Consider the following 18332-nt stretch of genomic DNA (forward strand, 5'->3'; position numbering starts at 1 on the left):
GTCATACCATGAAAATCTGTCTTCATGTTTAAGTGCTATAATTGGGTCTCCATAGGGATGCAACCTAGAAAATGTGTAAAAGATCAACCCAGTAACTTAGTTTTGGTTAACCATTCTCTGCAAGCATATGAAAAAATAGGTAGTTGTGATGTCAGAAGGGGATCTTATTATAATAATACCACCCGTTAATCTGCACTATCCAACCACAACACTGCCATTTAGTGCAGAGGGAGAAAATAATTGACAGCAGCATTGAGTTTCAATTTCAACTAACCACCATTATGGTGATCAGCTCATTTGCATTTAAAAGGACACCCAAAACAGCACATTTTTGCTCACATCTACAAAGTGTCAATTTTAACATGCTATTATCAATTATCTGTAGAGTATTTTGAGCTACAACTTCACATGTGTACTCTGGGGTACCCAAAGATTTATTTGACATCTTTGTAAAATCTCATAATATGACCCCTTTAAATGGTTTATCAACTTACTGCCACCTTGTGGTGGAAATAAGCAAACGCCATACAATTTGTTATGAGGGTTCTGTATAATCCTTCAATTTTACATAAAGAGGTGAAAACCAATTCATGATGATGATGAATTTATTTTCAGTGACTCCATAATTAACTAACAATGAAATGAACTCAAATCAGTAAACAAATGATCAGTGTTAACATAATCATCTTTATAAAATAAAGTTTTAAAATATATAAACGCAATGCTTTTCATACTAAACTTTATTGATTTTAACTTATACATAAATCAAATACAGATCATTATATGTTCATTTGAATGATCAAACTGTGTTTTTCCCTTATTTTTATTTCTGATGTAAGATGATGTGAATTAATCAGATTAATTTTTAACTGTTTTGTATTTATTTTCATTCATCAGCATGAATGGATCTTTTACTTTTAATAAAATGTTGATGAAAATGCTGTTAGTCACTCATTTTATTTCACTGTAAAAATCTTGCTGTAATTATGCAGCTGTTTGCCAGTAACTTACTGTAGATTTACATTTATGTTGAACAGTTTGTTCAAAGTGAAATTAATATTAAATATTAACAAGTCTTTATCTTTACAGAATAAACTATAAAATAACAGACTCATGCAAAGCATTCTGGGAACCAAAACTGTTCATCAACCTTTTCCTTGTTTTGTTTCCCAGAATGCTTTACATAAGGCTGTTATTTTAGTTTTATTCTGTAAAGATAAAGTTTTGTTAATGTTTAATGTTCATTTAACTTTCAACAAAGTGTTACTAACATTAATGTAAATCTACAGTAAGTTACTGGCAAACAGCTGAAAGTAAAACTGTAATTTCAGAAATATTTAACAGTAAAGCTTTAAATGAATCTAGTAATGTTATAAATACAGATGTACAGTACAGTCATGTAAGAATCAGTTCTGTAAGTTCATAAATTTATCAATGAGAAACACAACAGGGAATAAACACCCTGAACACAATAATGTCTATTCAGTGATCAGTATTTATTTCTTATGTAAAGTAAGCTTTATTAATGTTGGCTGTGCAGAAGAGGTTCAAAATTACAAAACAAAGACAAACTCCTGCTATCAGTTCTTCAGGTTTATTCTTCAGTAAATTCATTTCCACATTGTTAAATATGTCTGTATAAATTACAGTATTATTGGCAGCTGATTTCCAGCAACTTACTGTAGATTTACATTTATGTTATTTACTGACAACAGTTTGATTAAAGTTATATAAACATTAAACATTTTCAGTCTTTATCTTCTACAGTAAGTTACAGGCAACCAGCTGCATAATTACAGCAATTTTATCTTTACAGAATAAACTTTAAAATCCTCATGCAAAGCATTCTGGGAAACAAAATTAGGAAAATGTTGATGAAAAGTTTTGGAATGCTTTGCATGAGGCTGTTATTTTATAGTTTTATTCTGTAAACCCAGTAAATAACATAAATTTTAATCTACAGCAAAAACATTTACAGTGGAAACTAAAATGAATTTCAAAATATAAGTAAACTATTGAAAGTGCAATAAAGACATCTGAGATGAATATGATAAAGTGATTCATTAAACATCTCATTCTTTATAGTTGCTTGTTTGCAGTGAGTCACAGATCGTTTTACAAGTAAATCTTTGAATGATGTCACTTGATGTGTATTTTATGTCTTATACAGGCTACATCAGAATACAAACTAAAGTTATTGTGAGAAATTGCATCAAATCTCTCAGCTTTGAATTCCTCCACTGCCCCCCATCCTGAAGCCCTCGACTTCCCAGCATTCAGTGCGTCAGACTGAGCTGTCAGGAGTCTATATAAAGCCACAGAGAGAGAGAGGACTGGCGTGAAGCCGGTCATTCAGAGAGACGGGAGCCGGACGCACGCACAGCCTTCACAGGACGCCTTCAACCACAGACAGCCCGAGAGAGAGAGAGAGAGAGAGAGAGAGAAAGAGAGAGAGAGACAGGTCAGTACAGAGAGGAAGAGAAATAATACAGCACGGAAATGAGATTGGACTTATTGTGTGTGTGTGTCAGTGTTAGTTAAGCTCTTTAAGGTCTTGTTGTGTGTCTGTCTGGTGTATTTAATGATCGGTCAGAGAGAAACGCTTCTTGTTTGATGAGAATGTGAATGAGGTCGATTCTGTTGTGACAGCTGCAATGTCAAACGGACACACTGCAGGGACGTCATGCTGATGTGAAATCTCGCTGCAGTTCTGTATGCTTGATGTTTGATGGTCTTCACTGATTGACATCTGTTTGGTTCAGGATTAAACACATTGATGCTATCAGTAGAGTACTTCTCCATTGTAAACACAGACAGGCATTGCACTCATGTATGCTTTCCTCTTAAAGCGACAGTACACTTTATTGGCTGGTTACTATAGCAACAGCTGAAATCTGGAGGTTTGTAAAGGCTTGAGGTTATAAATGGCTGTAATGAGATGAGTTGTTGTCAGTGGACAGCTGCAAAGGAACCTTAGCTTTTTTTAGCGTCGCTGTGACCCGCTGGACTCATGATTCAAAATGCCAAGACAGTATTGAGGTTTCTTTCATATCAGTGTCACGTCACAGTTACGTAAAGCTGCATGAATGTGTCTCGGTTAACCAATTGTTTCATATCTACATTGGGTAATTAGAGATTGAGTAACTGGGTTTGGGGCATCTACACTTAAAAGCTCTTCAGTAATCTTCAGGTTCAGTAAAGAATCAATCCTGTTTCTGTCTGTTGAAAGTTCTTGACCTGCTGTGAGGTCCTTTAACACTTTATTTCAAAAGTCCACTTGACTAGACATTTGACTAGTTATAAGTAACTCTGCAACTGCTTGTCAACTACTAATCTTTACAGAATTAGTAGTCTGCTTAATATCTATTAACACTTTATTGTAATGAATTGACATTCAACTGACTATAAGTATCTTTGCAGGTCAACGTATTCCACTAACCTCTTCCCTAATCCTAACCGGTCTACAAATACTAACTTAGTTGAACTGTAGTTGAAAATTAATGACAGTTGACATGTAGTTGCAAATTAATGAAACTTGGTTAACATGTACACTGTAAAAAAATTCCGCAGAAATTACAGTGTTGTTGCAGCTGGTTGCAGGTAATTTACTGTAGATGTAAATTTATGTTATTTACTGGCAAGAGTTTGTTCAAAGTTAAATAAATTTTAAATATTAACAAGTCTTTATCTTTACAGAATAAAACTATACAATAACAGCCTCATGTAACATTGTATGTAAAAAAGAAAAGCATGCATCATTTCATTTAAATAGAATTGTCAAACAGCAGATGGATCTGGGCCGAAGTCAGCTGCTGAAAGTAACAGGGCTGCTTATTAAGGACAAAATAATAATCAGTCAGTAGAGGGTTAATAGTTAGAAACTAAATGTTGTTTTGTGCTTATTAATAAACTTTTATGTATTTCATGAAAGACAATCAACATGTTTAAATGAACACTGATTAAGATTTAATTTGCAATGTGAACTGATGACTGAAATGAAGGCCTGCTGACACACTAAAGGTCAAATGTAGCAGAGCTTTTAATAGAAAATATTATCTGTGCTCTCTGTGCTCCCCCTCAAGCTGCATTTTGACGTTTGTGTCCTAAATGTAAAATGAGTGTTGAACTAAACAGAAGTAGTGACACTAATAATGTACTATAAAATGAATTATATATAAATGATTTAATATAATCACATTAAAGAAATTAATATGCCATTTAAAATCCAATTCATGCAAATTGGCTGAAAGTTGAAGAAAAATTATGTTTTTGTTAGACACAAAGCAACTTTATTCAAGTAATAATGTATGTTAATATATCAGTCATCAGTGCTGGATAGTTAGTTACTAAGTAATTAGTTACTGTAATTTAACGACTTTTCCCTTGATAAAGTAAAGTAAGGGATTACTCAGTAATTTAATGACAGTAAATCCTGTGTATGGATTGTAGATCATTGATATATAATACAATAGTGGATTAAAGTCTAAGGTTAAATGCATGTTTTTTATGTTTAAATACTCTGGTGAGTTAATAATGATTGCACACTAGTGTAGTTCACAATTCTCACTATTAACTGGTTAGTTATTAGTATTTATATTACTGAGATATTGTATAAAGCACATATTAATGCATGATTCTGCAAAACCTTAGTCTACATCCTACCAAAACTTAATAACTATTTTACTAAGTATTAATAACCAGTTATTGGTAGTATATTGAGTCAAAAGTAGTTAATAGTTAATAGTGTGAAGTAGACCTTAAAAAGTGTGACCAGAATAATTGATGTAATTTTATATGATTTATTTGAGCCGTTTCAAGCCCATTTCAAGCCCAATAGGATTTAAAAGAAATTAGTAATAAGTCATTAAATACTTTTTGGAGAGAATGATTGATCTAATTCACCATCCATCATCACCTCCATTATATCAGTGTGTGAACAACCATTTGTGTTTCTCTAAAGAGTTTCAGACTGAATGTTGAACCACACCTGTGTTTACTATGTGAGCAATTCAATGACTATTGTATTGAGTTTGCATAACACACATGAACTTTACTGTAGTGAATCTGTCTCACTATACTAGTACTCGTTGAAACACATGAACAACTGTCCTGTTAACCAGAGATGCCAATAAACCACCATATTTAGCCAGAGTCTCTCCCCAGTGCTGATTCAGACCTTTAGTGACATTTAAACAGGTGTAGAAATAAACACATGCAACTAGAGAAAAGATCAAGCGCACACACTCTAAAAATGTCTGCCTTATTTTTGACCCATAATGAGTAAATATTGGACAGAACACACCGCTGGGTTAAAATTGTCCCAATGCTGGGTTGTTTTAACCCAACTGCTGGGTTGGTTGCATAACAACAACCCAACATTGGGTCAAATTAAACCCAGTATGGGGTCATTTTTAACCAAAATGTGTTCTGTCTGACATTATGGGTCAAAAATAACCCATCCATTTTTAGAGATAGATACCATCATGATGAAGTACTTACGAGTACCATATACATACTGTACCACGTGGATATGCTATTTAAAGTTTTAGTGCATGATGTAATTCGCTGCATGGGCTGGTTAATTTATTTCAGGATGAACACAAGTAGACTTATATAATAGGGATGGGCATAATTAATCGACGATCGATAATTGATTGTTAAGAATTTCGTCGATTTCGTAATTTGTTATCAATTAATCAAATGCATTTTTTTATTTTACCCCTGTTTCACAAATACTCCGTATGCAGTGCGTTTGCGTATGTGTGCGGCGAATCCGTCAAGCACCCGTTGCAGTGCGCTGCTGACCGCTTACTCTGCATATGAAACATTCATGTGATTGACACTTTCTGTGAACACTTTTCCGCATAAACAATAGAACAAAGCATCATTTTTTTTTTACAAAACAATATATTTTAGATATTATTTGACAGACTAATAAGTGTGTATTAAGGATGTTTAAAATCTCTAGCCTGGTGGTCAGGATCTGAATGGATCAAATCAGCAGTTTTGCAATGCTTTATTTATCTCCACATATATCATAAATAAAAATAAGCAGAGTAACTTTGCAAGTCTACCCTTCCACATTATATATTTCCTACTATGTATGTATATGATTTCCAAATAATAAACGAGAGTATTCGAACGACAAAAAGCGTCTCATATGGAAATAAATCCTCACAATATTATTATTTCTCAAAACTTTATGACAAAAATAAGCAACTGTATTCCTACAGTTATTCAAAGATGCACACATTATTCCGCATATATTTGAATATTATACAAAAGTATTCATATAACGGCACGTTTCATATGGCAAATAAATATCATCACATTAACATAACAGCATAATGAAATGAATAAACAGACAATGAAACAGGATTGAAATATAAATTGTATTATTATTACCGGAAAAAAGCAATATTGCTAAAATAATCTCTGAGGTAAATGCGTCAAAACCGCTGTTACCCGCACAATGGCCCTCATTTATCATTCTTGCGTAGAAACGGGCGTATATGTTGGCGTAAGATTATGCTTACACTCCTCTCACCGCCTGATTTATGAAGCTGTGCGTACCGTTGATATTCAGGTGTACGCAATATCTGCCCTTCATAAATGCCGCGGCTGAAAACGATCGTCATTAGAATAACAAGCCCATATAAATTCAAGTCTCCGCCTCCCCCACGCCCTCATTTTACGACATTGACACACGAAAGACGGCAAAGAAGAGAATCCGGGGAAGTGAAAACAAACAAAATTGTTTTATTTGGGAGTTTAAAGAGTGGGATTAAAGACACATTAATAATTGGATGACAATTTGTAATATTCTTATTATTATTTTTATTATTAATTGATATTTAGAAGAACAATTATTATTTACTGTTGTCTACATCTAAATTCTATGTCTGCTTAATGGTTCAGTTAATTTTTTTTTTAAATAATATTTTAAAATGATGTAGTAACTTTTGTAGTGTGTTGTTCTGTATTTACAGTTGTTTGTTAGCTGTATCTTAGATCCAGTTTGATACGGAGCTCCGGATATAATTCAAATTAACAATTTGTTTCCACGACATCCACATGTTTTACTAAGCTAATTCATAATTTTAAGTAATAATAATTGTAATAGTAATTACGAAATATTATAATAATTAATTCCAAGGAGCAAACTGTTGAATATTGGGAACAAATTCTAAATTTATGGCCATACTTTAGACTAAATAAGAAAAAGAAGTGTCCATAATGTAGCATAAAAAATTATTCGTGGCCATAATTTTGTCCGCATGTCATCATGATCGGATTTACGGCTCCATTCAACACAAGCATTTTACCTTACCTCATATGTATTTATTTATCATCGAATGGTATGTAACTACCTTTTATTGCATTACCATGTTTTCGTAGCACATCCTTGTGCTTTCTTGCAATGTGCCGCTTCAGATTCCAGGATTACTAAACTTTTACAGTCTCTCCGCAGTCCCTTTCAATGTTTTCTTCCTGCTCAATCTTAACTTTGATTTTTACTTTACATTTATGTATTAGGCTTGAATTCCATAACTTATTGCTAGACGTTTTTACAGATTCTCGAACTAGCAAATTATCAAAAGGCGTTCTGGGTTCAACGATCGGTGCTGACGGAGCGGAATTTTATGGTAATATTATCGCTCCGCTCCCACTAAGCTCCGTTCACATGCTCGCTGTTAAACGTCAGGCAAAGCGCACAGGCTCTCGACTGAAGGAATACATATGCATACAAATCAAACAACAAATGCTTTGGTAAAGTATCACAAATTAAACATTGAACATTGTTGCATAAAAATAAACACTGAAGTTTATAATTACTATGTTTTTTTTACAGTGGGTCATAATATATCATATATTTTAGTTTGTCAGTGCGTTTTGTGGTGTTAGGAAGTGTTTGCGCATTTCTGCACTAACTCAAAATGTGCGTACACCACCTCCTGAGCTGGCGTAGGATTTGAGCGTGCCGTACGCCAACGTCCATATTGATAAATCTCAAAGTCAACGTTGTTTTGGGTGTACGCAAGGTGTACGCTGGAAATTTGGTGTATACGCACTTTTGATAAATGAGGGCCAATAAGTCTAAATGAGCAATAAAAGTAAAAAAAAAGCATTATTAGGCCATGTCTCAAAACTTTATATGACAAAAATATATTTAAAATTACAGTTATTCAAAGATGCACACATTATTCCATATTACTCCCGTTTATGAGCACGTTTGTCTCTGGCCTCGCTCTGTTATGTAATAGATTGACAGGTGCGCATCTCCGTCTTTCAAACATATATAATTTTGTAATTACTACCTTAGGAAAATTAGCCATGATTTTATCATTGTGAAAATGTTTTTTTTTTTTTTTTGCAGATTATAAACGATTTGTATTTCCGCAATTTTACTACAAATACCATGGTTATGGTATATTGCGGAGTTGGAGACCATAGTAAATGTCTACTGTTGTTTTACAACAAATAAAAACTAAAAGACTATGTTAGTATAATTATACAATGGTAAATGGGGCTCACAAAACGTACGCTGTTTCACACATACTCTGTATGCGGAATAAGTTAGCGCTGAGGTACCTGTGCATCCCGGTCAGTCTCCTAGGAGCGGCTGTTTTCCGCGGCAGCTGGACTGACTGTCACCATGGGTTGCGGTCGCGTCTGACCCCAAAACATGCTTTTATTTCTCAAAAAAAATCAGTAGACTGGTGCAGAAGTTTTATGCGAGTTTCTAAAGTTAGTTATTTTTTACGAGGCTTTAAGTAGCTTAATTTGTTATAGCCTAATGTTAGGAAGGCTAATATCTTGCACTTTCTTCTGGCTTGAATAATTTTGAGTTACATTTTGACAAAACCTTTCAGATCTAAGTATTATGTTTTTTGTTTAATTTAATGTTAAACATGAATCTGAATTTTTTATTTTGGAACTAATAATGAGGTCTCTATTTTAGAACGCTGGCTGGCAGCTGCAGGTTCCGCTGCTTTAGAGCACCGCACATGCACGCACATATAGCCTATGTTTGAAACATAGTTTAACTGTCTGCCACAAGTTGATCTTGTAATAAAGGTCTCATCGAGGAAAAACACGCTGTATATTTGTATTCATTGCATTTTTTAAGTATAAAAGTTAAATAACAAATTTTATTATAAAAATATTAATGATTAATCGATAGTCGATCGTTAATTCTCCCGACGATCGACAAAGAAAACTTAATCGAATGCCCATCCCTATTATATAACATAACTCTGTTTGACTATTCGTCTGAAAATGTGCCTGTGGACTCTCTCTATGCATTGAAGTTCAAGTGATATTAGTTTTAGTGTGCATTATTTTAATGATAAAGAAGAATTATAATAGTGACACACTGTTGAAACAATGCAGCATGAAGTTAAAACAACTTGGTTTTGCAAGTCAATTCAACCTACTTTATTTACATTTTGGCTTATGACAAGTTGACATAACTTATAAAAAGAAGTTGAAATTGTTTAACTTAATTTTTTAAGTTAAAGTAAGTGAGAACCGGGACAAAAAGTAACAAAGTGATTTTCTCCGAGCCCTGACAACATTTGGGTGATTCTCACAAAATCCAGATATAGAAGGTGTCCAGCATCAGTTTTTTTTTGCACATATAAGATTAAGATCTGAACTTACTTTAACCATTATTTTAAGAGGATTTAATAAATATTTCCTATAGAAATATTTACATTTTTTAGATTATCATCAAAAATTATCATTACCGCAACATGATATTACATTAAATATATTCATTTACAAACTCGTGTTTTGGTAATGAGAACTAAAAAGTTGTCTAGGTACTATGACAAACAAAATTTTAACTTTTATCTGGAGAGAAAAAATAAGAACTGATTTTTTTTAAATGTTAGTTCCTTGAGGGAACAATGATTGAAAATTGTTGCGGAGGATGAGAAAATTTTTCTTGGACACATTTATATTCCTTATTATAGTCTCTTCATTTACCAATAATCACCAAATACCACATGTTTCTTTACTGTAAATGTTTATAGTATAAAATGCACTGAAGCTTTTGATTTTTTAGACGTTTTAATTATAAATATTTTCATGTCAAAGAACTCAAATCCAGTCATGGACACGTTGGCGTAATGAAAAATTTCCCCTTAAATATGGAAAAAAATTGTTTTGTATGATGTCATTTGAAATCATGTGCAAAATAGTATATGAAGAGATGTTTGTAACTGTATGCTTCTTATTTTGTTACTCTTACTTTGCATTTACTTTTTTATCAAAACTATTTCAAACTATGACAGCATCTTTAGCATGCAACCCTTGACAGAGCTGACAAATATTGCATAATTTTATCATCGTTTTGCGTGTGTAGGTCCAGAAAGCTGTTTTCAACCATGACAAGTAAATAAAGCAGACATTTTTTTCTGTATAACGTGTGTTTCTGGTTTCATGTGTTCCAGTACTGATCTATCTACAGGTCGTTTAGTGATCTAACACATCCTGAACTTTGACTTCTCAGAGTTTTTCAAAATAAAAGTTAATCGGGTTTTAATGTGAGGAGATCTTGTCAGTACGAACACTTGTTAGTTTTGTCCCGCTGCTAATACTGTTGCATTACGTTGAACATTTATATCATTTTAATTTAATAAAATGTTTATAGCGTTCATACTGTTGACATCTTTTTTTTACTCTCAACATCAAGTTTGTGTTTGTTTGCTTTTGAAACATTTGAAGAAATTTTCAATTAAAGTAATAATATTTTTTTTTCCGAAAGATAAACAACAAAATATGTTTGTAGTTACACATTAACAAGGTAATAGTCATGTATATTTACTAAAAACAAGTGTAACACAAAAATCTATCTTGTTCTGTTGTGTTACTTCTGTCAAAAGTAACAATGCGCTATACTTATATTCAAAGTGAAATTACACTGAAGTCGTTTTACATTATATACATTATACATTATCTCCGTCTAAAACATTAGTTTTTCTGAACTAACATAACTAAACATAAAATATGAGTTGATTTGGCATACAGTGCATGGTTTCCCTGCTTAATTCAAAATGTTTTTGGGTTGGATGTAATGAGGTGATAATTTAAAGCACACAAGAGCATTAATGCATTAAAATCTTCATTAGAGAGAATTGCTGTTTCATTGTTTGTCTCTAACTATATGAGACCAGTAGGGCAAGTCTTTCAAAACCACAGCGTTAACATGCAAGTCACATGACCAGTACTAGAGAAAAGGGATGTGTTTACACTCGCTCGCTTGACAGACGTGCCAACAGTCAGAGACACAGTGTGCTTACAGACGCTTCACATATTCAAAGAGTAAGAAAGCTCTTTTTCATCTATACTATCATTTAATGAATGAATTCTTCAGACGCTTTATCATTATTGTCTTGTGAGGTCACAGTAGATGTGTGTCAGCTCTCTTTATAAGAAACAAGACGTTGATGAGTTATCATAAAGGTTTAGACGGTTAGTCTGCTGTGTTTTGAGTTTATGTTAACTTTATAATGTTTATATATTTTCATGGCCCTGCACATTAAATGAAGCATCAGCAGGGTCCTCTTCTGCTTTTGGTATTTGTTGTGAATGAGGTGTGACTCCATCAACGTTTATATATTTCACAAATGTAAGGCATGTTTACAGAAACACATCATTGCATTACAGTCTCATTTATTTATAACCCAAAGTTTACATACTTCTTCTAATAATCCCTTTTAACCCCGAATCTTTCAGTATTCCCTACACATGAATCTTTCATTGCCTGTTTAATTTCGCTCTCTCGTCTCTGTGACATTTACAGTAATGTTGTAAATAGCTGTATTTGCATGCGGTTAGAGCTGAATACATCTGTACACTATTCACTTCACTTTCCTCAGTTCTACAGAGAGTCAGTAATAAATATACTGTAACAAAGTTCAGCTGTTATGAAACTGAATGTATTTACACATCAGCTTTATGCACAACTATAGACTATACATTCTGTACTGTATTGAATACTGAATATTAAAATTGTTTTAAATTCATAAATTGTAAAATAAATCCAATTCAAACACGTCATCTCTTTGCATTTTCAAAGCCTTTCACAATCACCTGTCAATCATTAGGGTGGGATGTTTAGTTAGACAGAAGGCCACGCCCTCTAATGAACCATCATCATCATAGTTACACTCAAACATTTATAATAAATACAAGACAAAATACACGTGGCTATTTGTCAGTATGAAACACTCAATGCTGATCACATGCTATATATATATATAAATTTATTAATGAATTATTTGTCATTATTGGTTATATCCAGTGCTGGTGGTAACCCATTACAAGTCACGCACATTACATAATAATATTACTTTTCTGAAGTAACAAGTAAAGTAACACATTATTTTATAAATGTACACATTAATATCCGAGTTCCTTTTTTTTTAAGTAATGCGAGTTACTTTTCAGTCTAATTAATTAGATGTAAAGAAACAATGTACTGCATTTAACTGAACGTATTAACATAGAATTACACACTCTATGCATGAACAGTTTCAGTCAAAAATGGAGATGGCAGAGCAGAGATTGACATTTTTGCGATGGAAATATGCAATTTCTGAATGCAGAACTTCTAAGTCTTAAAAAACACCCACAAACAGTGGCGTAGCATCTGAGCATGCAGGGTATGCACGTGCAAATGGGCCTGAGCCAACAGGGGGCCCGGCCCTGGGCCCGCCCCAGCTTTTAATATTTTTTTTTCAATCTAATTTTTTATTTGTGGCCGAATAAATGTATTTTTGTATGCATATCATGTGTAGTGATTTCTTATTTCTCCGTAATGTCTAATTTCTCCGACATTTCTTGTTTGCGTTTATAATTTTTTTAGCACTCCGCGGCTGCCGTAGACGACTACTCCATCATGTTTTTACATGACGCAAAAAAAAAGAAAAGATAGTGTGAGAGGTTACAATAGCGGCTATCTACATGAACATTAAGGATGGACAAATATAAACATAAAAGTGGGGCCATAAAGAGAAAAGAGAAGGCGGAGAAGTTAGTCACGAGTCGTTTTTCTTTATTTAAATCTACCTTTAAAGTAAAAAGTAAAGTAAAATATTTGACTACCTTATTAAAAGTATATGTTGTTAACAGACCTGCGCGCCATAGTTAACAGTGCCAACGGGCAAGGTTGGGGGGGCTTTGGCTTAAGAGGGCTCGTAATTTTTTTTGCATATGGGCCCGGGACTGACTTGCTACGCCACTGCCTGCAAAGTAAGAAAAAGTAACGCAAAAGTAACTTAAAAGTAAAGTAAGCATTACTTTCCATGAAAGTTACGCAATTAGTTACTTTTTTGGGGAGTAACTTAATATTGTAATGTATTACTTTTAAAAGTAACTTTCCCCAACACTGGTTATACCACGGGGCTGTTAAATGCTTTATTCTGATTGGTTGAGAATTGTTTCACAGATACGCATTATTTTTCTGTAAACCTGACAAATGTCTTAATATAACCACCAGAACAATGTCTGTGGTAACTGGTATAAGAGGAATAATTCACTCCGATCAATTGGGTGCTGCATTACCTTGGGTGTGCATTATTTTCTAATAATTCAGTGGCCCGTCATCAATTGTTCCTTGCGTATTGTATTGAGAATTTTGCCCATACTGAAAAACATCTAAAACCAGCATAAGCTGATGAGGTGGTTTTTTGCTGGTCTCACAGCTTGGTTTTAGCAGGTTTAGCTGTGTTTTAGTTACTTACAAAGTGACCAACTGACCCACCAGCTTGACCAAGCCTTGCCAGCTACTGCCACCTTAAACCAGCTACTGCCACCTTAAACCAGCTACCAGTTTATGCTGGATATTTTAGTAGGCGTTGGTTTGAATAGAAAATATAATTTGTGTTAACTGTCATTTAGTCGAAAGAAACTTTGAGAAGAAGTTTATTAAAAAGAAGTTTATGAATTTACTTTGTTGTATATTTTGCCATGTTGTGTATTGCAGTCAGACATACATGTTTTGGTTTAGATGTTGTTTCCTCAGTCGTCACATCTCTATTAATCGCTCGCAGTCACATTACTAGATGATTGAATTCACTTCCGTTTGGTTTTTAACTTTTGTTTAAAGCTTTTCTAAATATTAATCCTTTCAAAACATCAATATATCTAGCGCAGGCAGCTTCCCCTTCCTCACTCCAGGGCGGGACTTTCCCGCCAACACTATCAATAAACCCCGCCCTCAACATTGATTGACAGACTTTTATGTGATAATAAATGCGGCTACAAAGTGCTCTAAAAAATATAAAGGGCAGACTTTCGCTTTAAGACAACAGTCTTAAGTCTCCAACTGATCTTTATTTATTCACATTTCTGTCAACAGTGATCTTATAAAGATCTTATTTATATTAAATAACAAAAATATAACATTAAACATTGTATTTTTTCTTTTCTACATTTACATGTAATATTACTATTTCTTTTTTCTCTTGCAGGAACATCCTTCACATAACAGATAACCATGGCAGGTAAGGGTGTAAGATTATTATAAAGATTATAAAGAATGATTATAAAACTTATTCACACTTAAAAAGAAAAAATAGATAAACAGACTCTGAACACTTTGATGTTTAATTCTAAGTAATTGCTGTGTGAATTTAATTCAAGAAAAACAGAAATGTGTGAATTATTGATTATTATTGATTATTATTGATGTTGTGGTCTCTGCTGACCTCACGTGGACAGTGATGGTATTGCAAGAGGAAAGTTTTCTGCTTCAGACGACAAACAATTCAATCTCAACGAAGTCATATTTTTATAAATAAATAATGTCCTCTAGTTTAAATGTATACAATAAAACATATACGTAAACACTCAAATAAACGTGTTAAATGTATGTATGCAGATAGGTATATCGTGCAGTTTAACTCAGAGCCAATTAAAATAAAAAAGGAATCTGAGATTGTATTATGATGTGCTTTTATTTATAATTGTATTAAACGACGAGCTGTATGAGTTGTGTAGCATTAATGGACACAGCTAGTGATGTTAGTAACTGTTGTCATGGAGACAGCAATCATTCAGATCACAGTGTTGAATGTGTGTGAGAGAGTGAGAAATGGGTTCAGGGTGTTTCAGTAAACCGACTGTGTCTCCTCTTAAATCAGACGGTAAATTATTTGTGCAGAATGTGGGAAATCTCACAAGACTTCTGAATGTATTGATGTGTAAAAGTTAATCTGATTGTAATTCTGTACTACACAACACAACACTGTTCATCGAAATGCTGCATTTGTATTCATGTTAATTGTTTATTTTGTCACAGATAAAATTAAGGATGCTAAAATCGTCTTTGTTGTGGGTAAGTTCATCCTGTTTTTCTTTTAATTTTCTTGTTACTAGAATTGAATCAGATATGACTTAAAGGGATAGTAGTACACCCCACAATGAAACTGTTGTCATTATTAACTCACCCTCATGTCGTTTGAATCCATAATGTTGCTTTTATTTCAGTGCACATCCTCTGTCTGAACTGCTGATAAACACTTTTGGGTCCTTTTGAGCTGAAAAGACCCCCCCCACCATTTTTTAAAATCTGCGTTTTGGTTGTAAAGAACAAAGACATCGGGGGCTCAAATGACATCACTGCAAAAAACTTTCTTACTTGGTATTTTTGTCTTGTTTACAGTACAAATATCTAAAAAAAAGTTCTTTATATTTTCTTAATAAGAAGAAGGACCTAAGAAAATAAGTCTAGTTTTTGGACCAAAAATACAATATTTAAGTGAATGTGTGCTTAAAAAAAAATCAAAAATCAGCCAATGGGGTAAGAAAAAAATCTTGAAATAAGTTTAATTTTTCTTAAACACTTAATTTAAGAAAAATTCAAGAAAATGTTCTTACCCCATTGGCAGATTTTTAAAAATGCACTTACACTGCAAAAAAATGATTTTAAGAAAACATTTTCTTAGTTTTATTGTCTTGTTTTCAGTAAAAATGTCTAACAATTCTTAAATTAAAATGCTTTTTTTGATAAGCAAAATGACCCAAGAAAATAACTCTAGTTTTTAGACCAAAAATATCAAATTTAAGTGATTTTGTGCTTAAAACAAGCAAAAAAATCTGATTTTTTTTAAACACTAAATTCAAGAAAAATTTGCATATCCCATTCAGTGGCGGAGCCAGAGGGGTGTCCAGGGTGGCACTGGATTGGCAGATTTTTTTGCTTGTTTAATGCACAAAATCACTTAAATTTGATATTTTTGGTCTAAAAACTAGACTTATTTTCTTGGGTCATTTTGCTCATCAAGATAAAGCATCTTCATTTAAGAATTTTTTGATATTTTTACTGAAAACAAGACAAAAATACGTAGAACATTTTATTCTTGAAAATCACTTTTTGCAGTGCATTGTATTTTTTAAAACTCTTTTCTTAGGTCATGTTGCTCATCAAGAAAATACATCTTAATTTAAAACATTTTGTAAGAAAGTCATGTTTTTGTGATGAGAGCATATATATTTAAAGGTAATGTCACCATCGAAAGTCTTTAATGTCTGTGAAATGAAAGAAAGTCAAGAGAATCAGTGAAGAGTCTTACAGTGGTGATTGTTTGTTGTGGGTGGACCAGGCTCTGGTAAAGGCACTCAGTGTGAGAAGATCGTGGCGAAGTACGGCTACACCCATCTGTCCTCAGGTGATCTGCTGCGTGCTGAGGTGGCGTCAGGTTCAGACAGAGGAAAACAACTGCAGGCCATCATGCAGAAAGGAGAACTTGTGCCACTGGACAGTTAAAGTCCTCTGTATGTTTGCAGATGGAGATAAAATAAATATTCAATCAGCTGGAACACTGGTCGATAAAGTCTCAGATTCAATGAATTGAATGAAGAGAAATACATACAATAAATACTGAGGCATTCAAACAAATGATTACTCTTGTTTTATTTCTGCAGGACACAGTTCTTGATATGATCAAAGATGCCATGATTGCCAAAGCTGACGTCTCTAAAGGTTATCTCATCGACGGCTACCCTCGTGAAGTCAAACAGGGAGAAGAGTTTGAGAAGAAGGTTGTCGAGTAATCTTACACAAAGAATCAAACTTCAGTATAAGATTATAAACACAACAGATGTGTACTCATGTCCTGTCCTGTCATGTGTCATAGATCGGCCCTCCAGCTCTCTTACTGTACATTGATGCTAAGTCTGAGACTATGGTCAAGAGATTAATGAAACGCGGTGAGACCAGCGGACGTGCCGATGACAACGAAGAGACGATTAAAAAGCGTCTTGATCTGTATTATAAAGCCACCGAACCCGTCATCGCTTTCTATGAGAAACGTGGCATTGTTAGAAAGGTCAGAGAAGTTTGCAGAATAAAGTTCACCTAACACTTCATTTCATATTTTTGCCAAACAACGTAAGAATCTCATTGTTCATGTTAGATTAAATTGTTTTAAAGTCAATGAATGAATTCTCTCTCTCTCTCTCTCTCTCTCTTTTCTCCCCACAGATAAACTCTGAGCTTCCTGTGGATGAGGTTTTTGCTATTGTTGAAAAAGCAATTGATGAGCTAAAGTAAAGAAAGACTTGTTAACTAACTTCTGCTTTGCTTTTTCTTTCTAGTTCAGTAAATAAATACTCAAACTCTATTGAGAGAATAAGAAATAGAAAGAAATTAAACAATAACACTGAAAATCTCTTACACCCAAACGTCTGTATATTAAATCAATGTCCTAAAGCAGGGGTTTATAAACTGGGGTCCGGGGCCGCCAGGAAGTTCTAGGGGGTCCCCAGAAAATTTCTTCTTAGGTCCTTCATTTATACAGTTGTGATTTAAAAAATAATTATACTTCAGTTTAACAATAAAGAAAGTGAAAAGTCATATTATGAATATTAAGGAATTGCAATCATTGAATGTAAAAAAATATTTATTTATTTAGTGGTGGGCAAAGATTAATCACAATTAATCGTATACAAAATAGAGTTTTTGCACAACACACGAGTGTGTAATTATTATGTATATTTAAAAACAAACACATACATAAGATGTTTTTATTATATTTATATATTTTTCTTATTTATATATAATTATATATATACTTTGTATGCGATTAATCTTTGCCCAACCCTATTTATTTAAGGCTGGGAGATGATTAATCGCGACTAATCGTTTGCAGAATGGAGGTTTTCGTTTACATCACATATATATTTATATATATATGTGTGTGTGTACTGTGTATAATAATAATGTATATATAAATACACACAGATGCATGTATAATTTTAAGGGAAAAAGCTATTTATATATTAAGTATTCATAATTATATAAAATATAAATTATATTTCAA

At 33.3% G+C, this 18332-nt stretch overlaps 1 protein-coding gene across 4 annotated transcripts; it reads left to right on the top strand.

The window, feature by feature from the left end:
- Positions 1–2318: 2318 nt before the first annotated feature.
- Positions 2319–17582, top strand: ak1 (adenylate kinase 1). Of its 4 annotated transcripts, none has more exons than XM_073860212.1 (7): positions 2319–2461; positions 14481–14513; positions 15311–15336; positions 16595–16767; positions 16935–17052; positions 17148–17339; positions 17495–17582. In XM_073860212.1, the coding sequence occupies exons 2-7, from the start codon at positions 14507–14509 to the stop codon at positions 17561–17563; spliced, it is 585 nt and encodes a 194-aa protein (XP_073716313.1). In that variant the 5' UTR covers positions 2319–2461; positions 14481–14506; the 3' UTR covers positions 17564–17582. The 4 variants fall into 4 exon arrangements, with proteins under 4 accessions (XP_073716313.1, XP_073716314.1, XP_073716315.1 ...); XM_073860213.1 differs by having other exon boundaries at positions 2347–2456; positions 14478–14513; XM_073860214.1 differs by lacking the exon at positions 2319–2461 and adding an exon at positions 11262–11328.
- The last annotated feature ends 750 nt before the right edge of the window (positions 17583–18332 follow it).

This window comes from Misgurnus anguillicaudatus, chromosome 22 (genome assembly GCF_027580225.2).
Source record: "Misgurnus anguillicaudatus chromosome 22, ASM2758022v2, whole genome shotgun sequence".
Taxonomy (NCBI): domain Eukaryota; kingdom Metazoa; phylum Chordata; class Actinopteri; order Cypriniformes; family Cobitidae; genus Misgurnus; species Misgurnus anguillicaudatus.

Bases quoted from the DNA above. Each gene is read 5' to 3' on its own strand.
- ak1 (XM_073860211.1), top strand. From the start codon at position 15,104: ATGGGTTCAGGGTGTTTCAGTAAACCGACTGTGTCTCCTCTTAAATCA. The intron at 15,156-15,310 runs GTAAATTATTTG...ATTTTGTCACAG, and splicing joins GTCTCCTCTTAAATCAGACG to ATAAAATTAAGGATGCTAAA. The intron at 17,340-17,494 runs GTCAGAGAAGTT...TTCTCCCCACAG, and splicing joins AACGTGGCATTGTTAGAAAG to ATAAACTCTGAGCTTCCTGT.